At 47.6% G+C, this 15,655-nt stretch overlaps 1 protein-coding gene across 4 annotated transcripts; it reads right to left on the bottom strand.

The window, feature by feature from the left end:
* Positions 1-8: 8 nt before the first annotated feature.
* LOC120787163 (endogenous retrovirus group PABLB member 1 Env polyprotein-like) lies at positions 9-9,969 on the bottom strand. Of its 4 annotated transcripts, none has more exons than XR_005706870.1 (5): positions 9,570-9,969; positions 7,229-9,392; positions 6,386-6,571; positions 562-819; positions 9-384 (listed from the first exon to the last, which is right to left on the bottom strand). XR_005706870.1 is itself a non-coding variant. In XM_040122860.1 (4 exons), the coding sequence occupies exons 2-4, from the start codon at positions 7,791-7,793 to the stop codon at positions 746-748; spliced, it is 762 nt and encodes a 253-aa protein (XP_039978794.1). In that variant the 5' UTR covers positions 7,794-9,392; positions 9,570-9,969; the 3' UTR covers positions 425-745. The 4 variants fall into 4 exon arrangements, 1 of the variants encoding a protein (XP_039978794.1); XR_005706871.1 differs by having other exon boundaries at positions 6,424-6,571; XR_005706869.1 differs by lacking the exon at positions 9,570-9,969 and having other exon boundaries at positions 562-794; positions 6,424-6,571; positions 7,229-8,264.
* Positions 9,970-15,655: the final 5,686 nt, after the last annotated feature.

Raw genomic sequence — 15,655 nt, 5'->3', positions numbered from 1 at the left:
ATCCGCAGGACACTTAAACATGATCATGCCGGGTTTCGGTATCCTGGCTTGGCACGTCTTGTACCATTCGCTGTGGGCGCCATAGGCTGGAGCTTCTTGGCAAGCCCGGGTTCTCCTGCACCAATACGAAAAATCTGATTTATGGTCAAACACCTCATGCAACCATACAGTGCAAACATTATTGGTCGCAGATCGGGTGTCACACACAACCTCTGTTAACTCTCTTTGGATGTTAGTCACCGCGCCATCTTCTACTGTATATATTGTGCAATTGTCCTTACCACATCGGCCAGTGGGACAATGGAAAGTAATACTCCCCTCTCGCCACTCTCTCTTGGGACGTAGATGAGGGCTGGTACTTGTATAATTACTGGAATTGCGGGCCTGTAGGTCAGAGATGTCATAAAGGATTAGGACAATCACACTTAATGATAACAGTAGGTAACAGCAGTAGTCCCACCGTTCTTGACGGTTATTGAAGCTCGGAGTGCAGGCAGAGCCCAATCCGCACTCCTCCCCTCTCACCGAGGTGCTAGGTTCCGGCGACGCGTTCAACTGTACCTCTGCCAGTTCCCTGGCTCTGGTCTACGCAGCTCCTCCCCTCTGGACCTCCAGGATGCGTTTGCAGTGGCTGGCGTGTATCCAAGGTGCTCTCCCGTCTACTTTCACCGCTGTCTCTGTGACCAGGAGGACTTGGAAAGGCCCGATGTAGCGCCTCTGCTTCCAGTGTTTTCGTCTGTGGTCCTTAATGAGCACCCAGTCTCCCGGCTTCAAATGGTGCTGGGCTGCTGCAGCTGGGGAAGGGAGCACAGCTTTCACCTGTGCATGTAAAGAAGACAAAGCTGCTGACAAATTAGCACAGTATCTTATCATGCTATCCTCATAATTGCCGGTGGTCAAGGCGGGTTTCACTGGGCCCCACCCTGTGGAGGGGGGGCTTCCAAACTTCCTATTTCAAAAGGGGAGAGACCATGTTTTATCCTAACGCGCATGCGCATGTGGAAAAGCACCAATGGAAGTGCTTTAACCCATGACAGTCCTGTTTCTTCGCAGCATTTAGCCAGTTTAGCCTTTACGGTACCATTCTCCCGTTCGACTGCACCTGCTGACTGTGGGTGGTAAGAACAGTGATGTTTAATGTCAAATCCTAGATACTGTGAAATTTCATCGAGGGCTCGATTAGCAAACCCAGGTCCGTTGTCACTGCTTATGAGTCGTGGTATCCCCCGGCGTGGCAAAATGTCAACTAAGAGGGTCTTTGCCACGGTTCCAGCATCCTGTTTGGAAGTAGGAAAGACTTCAACCCATTTGCTGAACATGCACACTATCACTAAACGGTATCTCTTCCCCTCTGATGGAGTTAATTCAATAAAATCCATCATCAGATGTTCAAAGGGGCCTGTCTGGAGGTGGGTGCCCTTGGTGCGGCACCTTTAATGGCACCTGAAGCATTATTTGCTGCACAAATAACACATCTTTGGCAAAAATCAGCTGCGAATATTGAAAACCCTTTTGTATACCAATTAGCATTTATAGCAGCTTGCACGCCGTTCTTCCCCACATGATCTTTTCCATGACTAAGTTTAGCATATGTGTGGAAAAGGGCCCGTGGCAAGCATGGCTTACTGTCAGGACCAGTCCAAACTCCATCCTTGAACACAGCACCCGAACGTGCCCACAAGGAACGCTCCTGTGCTGTTGCAAGGGATTGAAGTGTGGGAAGGTCAGCATATGGGCTGAGGTCGACCGGTACAGATAACAGATGAGAGAGGGGAAAGAAGGGTTCAGATGAAGCTGCTGACTTTGCTGCCGCGTCTGCTGCTGCGTTACCTGTGGAAATAGGATCAACGGATGTAGTGTGAGCATTACATTTCATAACAGAGACTGCTTTGGGTAAGAGGATAGCATCTAAGAGAGCTGAGACAAGTGTGTGGTGTGCAATAGGCTTCCCCGCTGATGTTAAGTACCCTCTGCGTTTCCACAGGGTACCAAAATCATCTACTACCCCGAAAGCATAGCGTCAATCTTTATATATGTTATCGGTCTTGTCCTTCGCTATCTCGCACGCCTCGGTAAGAGCGACCAGTTCTGCTGCCTGGGCTGAAAAAAGTGTGAAGGAAGTCTTCCGCTGATAAGTGTTTCATGTGATGTGACTACTGCAAATCCAACGTGATCCGCACCTGTATCAGGTGAGCGTGAAGCGGATCCGTTAACAAAGAGCTCCATGTCTGCATTAGGGAGGGCAGTGTCTGTTAAATCTGGTCTTGGGGTACATATTTGCTGTAACACGTCCACACAGTTTTGCGGATCACCGTCGTCTGCGGTGGGAAGGAGCGTTGCTGGGTTCAAGACATTACAGCGTTTGACCACGATGTTAGGTAGTTCAAGTAATGTGTTATGATATCTGAGCCATCTCTGCGCAGATAAGTGAGATGTTTTCTGTGCATGTAATATGTGCGCGACAGCATGCGGGACCATCAGTATTACATCAGAATATCCGACAATGTCCCGTGAAGCTAGTACTGCTTTCTCTGCTGCTGCAACTGCACACAAACAATGAGGGAGACCTGCAGCCGCTGAGTCAAGTTTTGAGGAAAAATAGGTGACCGGCCTGAGTTTTCCTCCATGAGCCTGACACAGGATTGAAGTCATAAACCCACCTTTCTGTTCCACAAACTGGGTGAAAGGCAGGTCTGGTCTTGGCAGGCCCAAAGTCGGGGCCTGAGTTAGAGAAGTCTTCAAGTCGTCAAATGCTCTGTCTTGCGTCAGGAGTCCAAGTCAGTTTGTCACGCGCATGCAGTGTCTTTCCATGGACCATGGAAGAGAGGGGTGCCTCCCTTTCTGCATAATTGGGGATACACTGTCTACAATAAGAAGCCGTTCCTAGGAAGCTCATCATTTCTTTTTTTGTTACTGGTTTGGGTAGATTCTGAATATCAGCTACCCGTTTGAGAGAAGACCCCCCGCCCCTCCGCGATCACATGTCCCAAATAGGTCACCTTTATTCGGCAAACTGAAGCTTCTGTCGACTGACCTTGTGTCCATTCTCTGCCAGATGTTTGAGTGGCACTACAATATCGATTTTACAGGCCTCCTCTGAAGGGCTACAAATTAGCAAATCATCTACATAAGACACAAGGGCTGAGCCCGCGGGGAGATGTAAACTCTGCAGATTTTCAGTAAGAGCTCGATGAAACACGGCCGGACTTTTCGTGAAAAACCATTGTGCACAGGGTCCAATTTTACCCCCTCCCATTAAAGGTGAAGGCAAACCAAAACTGGCTATCTGGATGGACTGGCAAAAGAGAAAAATCGTTAGCCAGATCAAGAACAGAAAAATGTGTGCTCCCTCTTGGAATTAATGATAATATGGTATGTGGGTTGGATACCTCGGGTGCCCTCTGGTAGACTGCAGCATTCTGACCTTTAAATCTTGGACAAATCTCCACTCAGGAGGTCGGCCCTCCCCACGGACCTTTTTACTGGAAAAATGGGAGTCTGAGCAGGGAGTTGCAAGGGATTATTACAACTGATTTCAACAATGACTCAAACACTGGTGTTATGCCATCAATGGCTTCTTTTTCAAGGGATACTGTTTCAAACATGGTCTATATTCAGACTTGGGGTGCACCACCAAAGGCTCTGCTCCCCTGATGAGCCCCACATCGTATTTGTGGGAAGCCCACAAGGAAGCCGGAACCTCAGACAACTCCGGAATATCATCAGCTTCTGCTAGCATGAATTGATCAACACACTTCTCTTGTTCCAAGAGCACTACCGACCTTTGAACCGACACTGTGTCTGGCAGGTTTATTCGGAATACTCCCTCCTTAGCGCTATATTCCATTATGGGGTACCCCGCAGCCGGCACAAAGTCTGATAGGCTGAGACGACGCAGCCGAGGACCTAAGTCCTGCCATTTCCAATCCGCTGGTTTGGCCAATGAAATGTGAGGGGTGGAGCCGCGAAAACACTTCCTCTTGCGAAGAGGCGAGAGATACAGGCACAACAGCAACCTGCTCTGTCCAATATACATGCTTAAACAGAGAAGTTTCTCTGTTTCTTTCTGCTCGACATTCCAAAACCTTTCATATTCTGTGTCTGGCCCTGTGCTGACATGTGACGTGCAGTGTAGTGACTGACTGTGCATCTTATCAGCTGTGGGGCAGTGTGCTCGTGCAAACATAGTGAGGTCATTGACTACCTTGTGCGCTTCTAACTTCCATTCATAAACATACAGGAGTCTACTGCTAGGATCACACTTAATCATTTGATATCAGGGGAGCTGGGTCTGTTTTAACACCTCAATACAATCTGGGGTAGAGTATAACACAATGCCAAACCTACACATCAAGTCTCTTCCCATCAAATTTATGGGGCAGTTTTGTGACACTAAAAAGGAATGTTTTACCATCTGATCATCTAATTCACACTGTAGGGGAACTGAACATTTCTCAGAAATTGGAACACCACTCGATCCTATTGTTAAACATGTTTTCCCACTTTTCCTAGGTTTGTAAGGTAAGGCATCTGCTACTTAAACACTGAGTTTGTAGCTCCTGAATCTACTAGAAACTTTACAGGATAATTAGATATCATGAGTGTTAGCTCTGGAAATTTCTTGTAGCTTTTATCAGTGGAATACATGGCAAATTTGAGAATAGGTGTTCCTATGGTATTTTTAGCTTCTAATTGTGTGGATGTGGGTGTAGGGTGTGTTACTTGCGGTTCTGGAGAAAGATGATGCTCTGGCTCCGGAGTCCGCTCCCCCGGGGTCCCCTCCTCCTTTCACTTGGACCCGACGAAATTCGGGTCCCTAACATGCTTCTTAGGGCATTCCGCCTGCCAGTGCCCTCGGACCCCACAATAATGGCATGCATCTGGATCTCCCCTTGGTCTGCCTCTTCCGCGCCTCCTCCCCCTCTCCATACACCTCCCGATCGATGCTGAGATGGTCTCGTGGGTGGTCTGCAATCATTGAACATGGCTAGTTGTGCGTCTTCCAACATCTTTTGCCTGCTTTTTTTCTTGTGGTCATCACGTCTCTGGAGCTGTTCCTCAGCGTGTTCTGCATGTTGCAGAATAGTTGCAAGTGAACAGGTTTTCGAGGTTACGCAAGTCTTCCTCACTGTTTGCAGTAACTCTGGCCTCATTCTGCTCAGGAAATGTTCTTTCAGGTGAACTTCGTATGGGTCAAGCGGTTCAACACCCATAATGTCGGGTCTCTTGAGGCCACTGTGGACATCAAAGGCCGACGTCAGTCGTGCTAAAAACGCACTGCAGGTTTCTTGTGGCCCCCGAGTCATGGAGGTGATGGCAGATAAGTTCAGTCTCAAAGGAAATTTCCTTTTGACAGCGTCAATGAGGTCTCGCACAGCGTTGGCATAGCGGCTATTGTCATCACTATCAAAGTCTGGATTTTCAGATGGCAAGACACTGTTGCGGCTGTGAATACATTTTGGATCTTGTGGAAGTCACTTGAAAGGGGTTTTGTTCATCAGCCGTCGCAACTCGGACGTAGTTGGTCTGTATTCTTGGATGAACTGCTCCAGGTCAGATTCCCATCTGGTGAGGTTGTCTTTGGGGCTGCAGATATGTGTCAGTGCTTCAGCCACATCGGCTTCTGACCAAGGTCTGAACACAAGCATAGGACCTCTTGCACCAGCAACTTCGACCATGGGCATGATTGGAGAAGTGGAGGGGTCGAGGGCAGGGGATCCTCCCCTTCGGTCTCTGTATCTTTGTTGGGCTTGGCCGCGGGTCGTGAAAGGCGTATACACCGTTGTTGGTTTCTTATATGGAGGAGGTGCCGGTGGAGCAGAGTCCAGATCCAGGCCCATCGGATTCCTCAGAACCTCGGTGAGAGAAGGATACAGATTGTTCATGGGCGGTGGTTCAAAAAAATTTTCAGTCTTTGTGTCATTGTGTTTTTTAGTTCTCTGCCTTTCCCTTTTCTTTGCCTCATCTCTCCACATCTCAAACGCTTTCCAATCTGCCTTAAATATATCATTGTTTTTCTTACCTTTGGACAGAGCAAAATGCTGAGCTGCACTCATAAATTCAGCCTTTCGCAGCTGTGCTTTCAGATGCCCTAGTTGATTCTCGCTTAAACTGCCCTTCGAAGGGAACCCCAGTTCGATCCATTTCTGGATTTGGTTCAAACTCCCAGGATAGCGGCGAAAGGCACTCTTTGGCTACGTCTGTCTCTTCCGTGCTTTGCCCGCTGCCCATCTCTAGTTACCCGTCTATCTGTATGACCAAAAGTGTGCGTTAGTGATCAATAGGTCACAGTATGCATACAAACCCAGGAGATACTACGGCTGTAACTATGACACGTCTGTCAACACACTACTCTGAGCTGTGAGATTTTCCAAAACATCGTAACTCTTTCTGAATGCTGATCACTGCATGTCTCCACCGTACGTGGTTGTCCGTTGGATCGGATCGGCGAACCGGTCTCCGCAGGATGGCAGTCTCAATGGGAGTTTAGTTTGGCCCGTCTGTCCGTCCGGCGGAGTCCAGATCACGCGTCCGATCCCATCCTCGTCGCCAAGTGTTAGGCTAGAAAGGCCTTTAGGTGAGGAACAAAGAACAACAATAAGTCTATGAAGATTCAAATGATTTATGACAGAATATCAAGTCGAATTAAAGAGAACAACAATCAGTATCCGGCAATGATCATCAGACAGGGACAAGAGTCTATCTATTCGGCCGAATAGGGTGCAGCACTCTTTCCACCACTGAGGTTTCAGAGTCCGCACACGTGCCAACTATAAGACAAATCCTTATATACAGTGATGGTCACGTAGCCGTTGTCGTCAAATCCACGAATCTGCACAAATGTACAGCCGGTTCAGACCAGCATTTATTTGTTATAATCAGTACATACGGTTCATTCAAACAATCCTAAGTTCAGAAAACATAGCATCCCTTTACATTACAAGAACATAGTTCAACAAGTTTAATCAGTGATAAGTAGCAATGAATAAAAAGAAATAAAACATTTCCCATTACAAGCCCCCCTTTTGTCAATCTGACAATCAATTTACAGAATTAATTTTTTTTTTTTTTTTTTATCAAGAGTACAAGTACAGAGCAAAGTATCAGCCATGTAAATTCACGAAGATTCAATACATAACGTCACTAGCTCTTCACAGATAGAATCTTTCTCTAATCGTAAACACAACAGGAGAAACTCAAACACTACTGTCAGATTTGTTGTCACTACCATCGCTTTCAGCATATGGAGGAATCCAATCTGGTAGGAGAGTCATGTCTAGTAGACCCGGATCAGGTGAGGATACTAGAGCAGTCACAGCTTTCTTTACACAGGCCCTGGAAATAAACACCATCAGGGCAATCACGATCATAATGAGAATTAACACCCCCACCACCCAGGCTAGTACTTTGACGAGTGACGCCCCCCAAGACCCTGTCCAGGACTGCATTTCACCAAATGGGTTCCAGTCGTGGTCTTCGTGCAGTTCTTGAATACCCCGTTCGGTGTCTGCTACCACGTCATGCACCGCAGAGGAAGCATCTGAAATGTAAGAACAACATTCCCACCCCAGAACTTTACACACGCCCCCTTGGGAGGCCAAAATCAGGTCTAAAGCCATTCTATTCTGAAGAACCATGCCTCTGATATCAGTCAGTTCCGGTTGCATAGCAGAGAGCGCAATGGTAGTTTTATTCATGTGTCTCTCAAGCACTGTTGAGAGCACGGCTATTTCTTCTTGACTTTTATAAACGCCATATGCTGGTATCACGATGCTCGGGATTCTGGACGCCATAGAAATTGTGTGCTTGTCTCGTATGTGATAGGGCGCAAGCTCTCTAGGGTCAGCCTGCCTAATAACAGCAATTAGATAAGCTAAATAACATGTCCCAGTGACAGGTTTCTTGAGAGTCGTCCCTATTTTTGGAACGCAACTGTAAGCAGAGTTACCACAGACCAAATGAGCCTGCTCTGGTAATGCAAGACCTTCCGTTGCACTGGAAAGGGAAACTACCAGCTTTGTGCAATCACTTTTACCCAAGAAGAACCCTTCTATCGTGCTAAAATGAAAACAGAGATCCACGTTGGTCTGTGGATGTACTGGAATTGGAGGTGTGGGCTTAGTACAATTTCTATCACTTGGTCTAATTGGAATTATGGGTTGAGTACAATTATGCCTCACCCAGGATGAATGGGATACCTTAAACCTTTTTGCCCATGGTGTACTCTGCACTCCTACCTCGAGACAGATGGATGCTGTATTTGGTCAAAGGACACATTCAGAATTTACCCACGTACTTTCAGTAGTGCAATTTGTTTCAGCTAAAGTCATTTGCATTTGATAGCGCAGCCCCTGTAAAACAAATTTCTTGTAATATGTTAACTTAAAAAGAGTTACCCAATTAACGCCAGTCGGATGTTCTTGATAGTTAAATGTTCTTATTACAAAGCGTATAACTTCCCCTTTATCACCCTCGTACTGATGGAGGGTCCCCGTGGTGGGCGCTGCGTGTGATGAAGGTGTGTAGCAGTCTTCATCATTTTCCTGAACCGGTCAGATATAACTCGCCACCCCTAACACGCCAGTCTGCTCCCGTGAATGGAACCGGAGCAAGCATAGGAGATTTAGATGAAGTGGGCAAATGTTGACAAATCCCACAAATTAAAAGGTTACTTCTATGTGCAGACTCTGTCATTATAGATAAAGCGGTGCTGTGATCTTCGTAAGGTGGAACACGGGTGGGGAGTTTTCTTAATTCTAAGCTTACTCTACATGCAGGCTTCCAATACAAGTCAGTTGGGTAATTTGGCTCGGTGTCACAATCGTCAGGTCTGCTGCACCAGTAGGGTATTCCCAGCTGGAATCGAATCTAGCACTCAAAGTCACTGAGCATGTGTCATGTGTGTCGCACTGGGTCTGCACATGTGCTGCTTTTAATTCAGACCAATGGCCAAAAAAGGGTTCAGAGAGTCCTAATGCATATATGTGGCACACGTGATCTGCCCATGATCCCGCAGGACACTTAAACATGATCATGCCGGGTTTCGGTATCCTGGCTTGGCACGTCTTGTACCATTCGCTGTGGGCGCCATAGGCTGGAGCTTCTTGGCAAGCCCGGGTTCTCCTGCACCAATACGAAAAATCTGATTTATGGTCAAACACCTCATGCAACCATACAGTGCAAACATTATTGGTCGCAGATCGGGTGTCACACACAACCTCTGTTAACTCTCTTTGGATGTTAGTCACCGCGCCATCTTCTACTGTATATATTGTGCAATTGTCCTTACCACATCGGCCAGTGGGACAATGGAAAGTAATACTCCCCTCTCGCCACTCTCTCTTGGGACGTAGATGAGGGCTGGTACTTGTATAATTACTGGAATTGCGGGCCTGTAGGTCAGAGATGTCATAAAGGATTAGGACAATCACACTTAATGATAACAGTAGGTAACAGCAGTAGTCCCACCGTTCTTGACGGTTATTGAAGCTCGGAGTGCAGGCAGAGCCCAATCCGCACTCCTCCCCTCTCACCGAGGTGCTAGGTTCCGGCGACGCGTTCAACTGTACCTCTGCCAGTTCCCTGGCTCTGGTCTACGCAGCTCCTCCCCTCTGGACCTCCAGGATGCGTTTGCAGTGGCTGGCGTGTATCCAAGGTGCTCTCCCGTCTACTTTCACCGCTGTCTCTGTGACCAGGAGGACTTGGAAAGGCCCGATGTAGCGCCTCTGCTTCCAGTGTTTTCGTCTGTGGTCCTTAATGAGCACCCAGTCTCCCGGCTTCAAATGGTGCTGGGCTGCTGCAGCTGGGGAAGGGAGCACAGCTTTCACCTGTGCATGTAAAGAAGACAAAGCTGCTGACAAATTAGCACAGTATCTTATCATGCTATCCTCATAATTGCCGGTGGTCAAGGCGGGTTTCACTGGGCCCCACCCTGTGGAGGGGGGGCTTCCAAACTTCCTATTTCAAAAGGGGAGAGACCATGTTTTATGCGCATGCGCATGTGGAAAAGCACCAATGGAAGTGCTTTAACCCATGACAGTCCTGTTTCTTCGCAGCATTTAGCCAGTTTAGCCTTTACGGTACCATTCTCCCGTTCGACTGCACCTGCTGACTGTGGGTGGTAAGAACAGTGATGTTTAATGTCAAATCCTAGATACTGTGAAATTTCATCGAGGGCTCGATTAGCAAACCCAGGTCCGTTGTCACTGCTTATGAGTCGTGGTATCCCCCGGCGTGGCAAAATGTCAACTAAGAGGGTCTTTGCCACGGTTCCAGCATCCTGTTTGGAAGTAGGAAAGACTTCAACCCATTTGCTGAACATGCACACTATCACTAAACGGTATCTCTTCCCCTCTGATGGAGTTAATTCAATAAAATCCATCATCAGATGTTCAAAGGGCCTGTCTGGAGGTGGGTGCCCTTGGTGCGGCACCTTTAATGGCACCTGAAGCATTATTTGCTGCACAAATAACACATCTTTGGCAAAAATCAGCTGCGAATATTGAAAACCCTTTTGTATACCAATTAGCATTTATAGCAGCTTGCGAGCCGTTCTTCCCCACATGATCTTTTCCATGACTAAGTTTAGCATATGTGTGGAAAAGGGCCCGTGGCAAGCATGGCTTACTGTCAGGACCAGTCCAAACTCCATCCTTGAACACAGCACCCGAACGTGCCCACAAGGAACGCTCCTGTGCTGTTGCAAGGGATTGAAGTGTGGGAAGGTCAGCATATGGGCTGAGGTCGACCGGTACAGATAACAGATGAGAGAGGGGAAAGAAGGGTTCAGATGAAGCTGCTGACTTTGCTGCCGCGTCTGCTGCTGCGTTACCTGTGGAAATAGGATCATCGGATGTAGTGTGAGCATTACATTTCATAACAGAGACTGCTTTGGGTAAGAGGATAGCATCTAAGAGAGCTGAGACAAGTGTGTGGTGTGCAATAGGCTTCCCCGCTGATGTTAAGTACCCTCTGCGTTTCCACAGGGTACCAAAATCATCTACTACCCCGAAAGCATAGCGTCAATCTTTATATATGTTATCGGTCTTGTCCTTCGCTATCTCGCACGCCTCGGTAAGGCGACCAGTTCTGCTGCCTGGGCTGAAAAAAGTGTGAAGGAAGTCTTCCGCTGATAAGTGTTTCATGTGATGTGACTACTGCAAATCCAACGTGATCCGCACCTGTATCAGGTGAGCGTGAAGCGGATCCGTTAACAAAGAGCTCCATGTCTGCATTAGGGAGGGCAGTGTCTGTTAAATCTGGTCTTGGGGTACATATTTGCTGTAACACGTCCACACAGTTTTGCGGATCACCGTCGTCTGCGGTGGGAAGGAGCGTTGCTGGGTTCAAGACATTACAGCGTTTGACCACGATGTTAGGTAGTTCAAGTAATGTGTTATGATATCTGAGCCATCTCTGCGCAGATAAGTGAGATGTTTTCTGTGCATGTAATATGTGCGCGACAGCATGCGGGACCATCAGTATTACATCAGAATATCCGACAATGTCCCGTGAAGCTAGTACTGCTTTCTCTGCTGCTGCAACTGCACACAAACAATGAGGGAGACCTGCAGCCGCTGAGTCAAGTTTTGAGGAAAAATAGGTGACCGGCCTGAGTTTTCCTCCATGAGCCTGACACAGGATTGAAGTCATAAACCCACCTTTCTGTTCCACAAACTGGGTGAAAGGCAGGTCTGGTCTTGGCAGGCCCAAAGTCGGGGCCTGAGTTAGAGAAGTCTTCAAGTCGTCAAATGCTCTGTCTTGCGTCAGGAGTCCAAGTCAGTTTGTCACGCGCATGCAGTGTCTTTCCATGGACCATGGAAGAGAGGGGTGCCTCCCTTTCTGCATAATTGGGGATACACTGTCTACAATAAGAAGCCGTTCCTAGGAAGCTCATCATTTCTTTTTTTGTTACTGGTTTGGGTAGATTCTGAATATCAGCTACCCGTTTGGGGGAGAGAGACCCCCCCGCCCCTCCGCGATCACATGTCCCAAATAGGTCACCTTTATTCGGCAAACTGAAGCTTCTGTCGACTGACCTTGTGTCCATTCTCTGCCAGATGTTTGAGTGGCACTACAATATCGATTTTACAGGCCTCCTCTGAAGGGCTACAAATTAGCAAATCATCTACATAAGACACAAGGGCTGAGCCCGCGGGGAGATGTAAACTCTGCAGATTTTCAGTAAGAGCTCGATGAAACACGGCCGGACTTTCGTGAAAAACCATTGGGCACAGGGTCCAAGTATACCCCCTCCCATTAAAGGTGAAGGCAAACCAAAACTGGCTATCTGGATGGACTGGCAAAGAGAAAAATGCGTTAGCCAGATCAAGAACAGAAAAATGTGTGCTCCCTCTTGGAATTAATGATAATATGGTATGTGGGTTGGATACCTCGGGTGCCCTCTGGTAGACTGCAGCATTCTGACCTTTAAATCTTGGACAAATCTCCACTCAGGAGGTCGGCCCTCCCCACGGACCTTTTTACTGGAAAAATGGGAGTCTGAGCAGGGAGTTGCAAGGGATTATTACAACTGATTTCAACAATGACTCAAACACTGGTGTTATGCCATCAATGGCTTCTTTTTTCAAGGGATACTGTTTCAAACATGGTCTATATTCAGACTTGGGGTGCACCACCAAAGGCTCTGCTCCCCTGATGAGCCCCACATCGTATTTGTGGGAAGCCCACAAGGAAGCCGGAACCTCAGACAACTCCGTAATATCATCAGCTTCTGCTAGCATGAATTGATCAACACACTTCTCTTGTTCCAAGAGCACTACCGACCTTTGAACCGACACTGTGTCTGGCAGGTTTATTGAATACTCCTCCTTAGCGCTATCTTCCATTATGGGGTACACCGCAGCCGGCACAAAGTCTGATAGGCTGAGGCAGCGCAGCCGAGGACCTAAGTCCTGCCATTTCCAATCCGCTGGTTTGGCCAATGAAATGTGAGGGTGGAGCAGCGAAAACACTCCTCTTCTTGAGGCGAGAGATACAGGCACAACAGCAACCTGCTCTGTCCAATATACATGCTTAAACAGAGAAGTTTCTCTGTTTCTTTCTGCTCGACATTCCAAAACCTTTCATATTCTGTGTCTGGCCCTGTGCTGACATGTGTCGTGCAGTGTAGTGACTGACTGTGCATCTTATCAGCTGTGGGGCAGTGTGCTCGTGCAAACATAGTGAGGTCATTGACTACCTTGTGCGCTTCTAACTTCCATTCATAAACATACAGGAGTCTACTGCTAGGATCACACTTAATCATTTGATATCAGGGGAGCTGGGTCTGTTTTAACACCTCAATACAATCTGGGGTAGAGTATAACACAATGCCAAACCTACACATCAAGTCTCTTCCCATCAAATTTATGGGGCAGTTTTGTGACACTAAAAAGGAATGTTTTACCATCTGATCATCTAATTCACACTGTAGGGGAACTGAACATTTCTCAGAAATTGGAACACCACTCGATCCTATTGTTAAACATGTTTTCCCACTTTTCCTAGGTTTGTAAGGTAAGGCATCTGCTACTGCAAAAACTGAGTTTGTAGCTCCTGAATCTACTAGAAACTTTACAGGATAATTAGATATCATGAGTGTTAGCTCTGGAAATTTCTTGTAGCTTTTATCAGTGGAATACATGGCAAATTTGAGAATAGGTGTTCCTATGGTATTTTTAGCTTCTAATTGTGTGGATGTGGGTGTAGGGTGTGTTACTTGCGGTTCTGGAGAAAGATGATGCTCTGGCTCCGGAGTCCGCTCCCCCGGAGTCCCCTCCTCCTTTCACTTGGACCCGACGAAATTCGGGTCCCTAACATGCTTCTTAGGGCATTCCGCCTGCCAGTGCCCTCGGCCCCCACAATAATGGCATGCATCTGGATCTCCCCTTGGTCTGCCTCTTCCGCGCCCTCCTCCCCCTCTCCATACACCTCCCGATCGATGCTGAGATGGTCTCGTGGGTGGTCTGCAATCATTGAACATGGCTAGTTGTGCGTCTTCCAACATCTTTTGCCTGCTTTTTTTCTTGTGGTCATCACGTCTCTGGAGCTGTTCCTCAGCGTGTTCTGCATGTTGCAGAATAGTTGCAAGTGAACAGGTTTTCGAGGTTACACAAGTCTTCCTCACTGTTTGCAGTAACTCTGGCCTCATTCTGCTCAGGAAATGTTCTTTCAGGTGAACTTCGTATGGGTCAAGCGGTTCAACACCCATAATGTCGGGTCTCTTGAGGCCACTGTGGACATCAAAGGCCGACGTCAGTCGTGCTAAAAACGCACTGCAGGTTTCTTGTGGCCCCCGAGTCATGGAGGTGATGGCAGATAAGTTCAGTCTCAAAGGAAATTTCCTTTTGACAGCGTCAATGAGGTCTCGCACAGCGTTGGCATAGCGGCTATTGTCATCACTATCAAAGTCTGGATTTTCAGACGGCAAGACACTGTTGTGGCTGTGAATACATTTTGGATCTTGTGGAAGTCACTTGAAAGGGGTTTTGTTCATCAGCCGTCGCATCTCGGACGTAGTTGGTCTGTATTCTTGGATGAACTGCTCCAGGTCAGATTCCCATCTGGTGAGGTTGTCTTTGGGGCTGCAGATATGTGTCAGTGCTTCAGCCACATCGGCTTCTGACCAAGGTCTGAACACAAGCATAGGACCTCTTGCACCAGCAACTTCGACCATGGGCATGATTGGAGAAGTGGAGGGGTCGAGGGCAGGGGATCCTCCCCTTCGGTCTCTGTATCTTTGTTGGGCTTGGCATGGTGCGTGAAAGGCGTATACACACCGTTGTTGGTTTCTTATATGGAGGAGGTGCGGTGGAGCAGAGTCCAGATCCAGGCCCATCAGTTCCTCAGAACCTCGGTGAGAGAAGGATACAGATTGTTCATGGGCGGTGGTTCAAAAAAATTTTCAGTCTTTGTGTCATTGTGTTTTTTAGTTCTCTGCCTTTCCCTTTTCTTTGCCTCATCTCTCCACATCTCAAACGCTTTCCAATCTGCCTTAAATATATCATTGTTTTTCTTACCTTTGGACAGAGCAAAATGCTGAGCTGCACTCATAAATTCAGCCTTTCGCAGCTGTGCTTTCAGATGCCCTAGTTGATTCTCGCTTAAACTGCCCTTCGAAGGGACCCCAGTTCGATCCATTTCTGGATTTGGTTCAAACTCCCAGGATAGCGGCGAAAGGCACTCTTTGGCTCGTCTGTCTCTTCCGTGCTTTGCCGCTGCCCATCTCTAGTTACCCGTCTATCTGTATGACCAAAAGTGTGCGTTAGTGATCAATAGGTCACAGTATGCATACAAACCCAGGAGATACTACGGCTGTAACTATGACACGTCTGTCAACACACTACTCTGAGCTGTGAGATTTTCCAAAACATCGTAACTCTTTCTGAATGCTGATCACTGCATGTCTCCACCGTACGTGGTTGTCCGTTGGATCGGATCGGCGAACCGGTCTCCGCAGGATGGCAGTCTCAATGGGAGTTTAGTTTGGCCCGTCTGTCCGTCGGCGGAGTCCAGATCCGCAGCGTCGATCCCATCCTCGTCGACATGTGTTAGGCTAGAAAGGACTTTAGGTGATTTACAAAGTACATCAATAAGTGTATGTAGATTCAAATGATTTATGACAGTATATCAAGTCGAATTAAAGAGAACAACA

The sequence above is a fragment of the Xiphias gladius genome, unplaced genomic scaffold, assembly GCF_016859285.1.
Source record: "Xiphias gladius isolate SHS-SW01 ecotype Sanya breed wild unplaced genomic scaffold, ASM1685928v1 HiC_scaffold_1190, whole genome shotgun sequence".
Lineage (NCBI taxonomy): Eukaryota > Metazoa > Chordata > Actinopteri > Istiophoriformes > Xiphiidae > Xiphias > Xiphias gladius.
The sequence above is the reverse complement of the archived record's forward strand: the minus strand, read 5'-3'. Positions and strand labels throughout refer to the sequence as shown.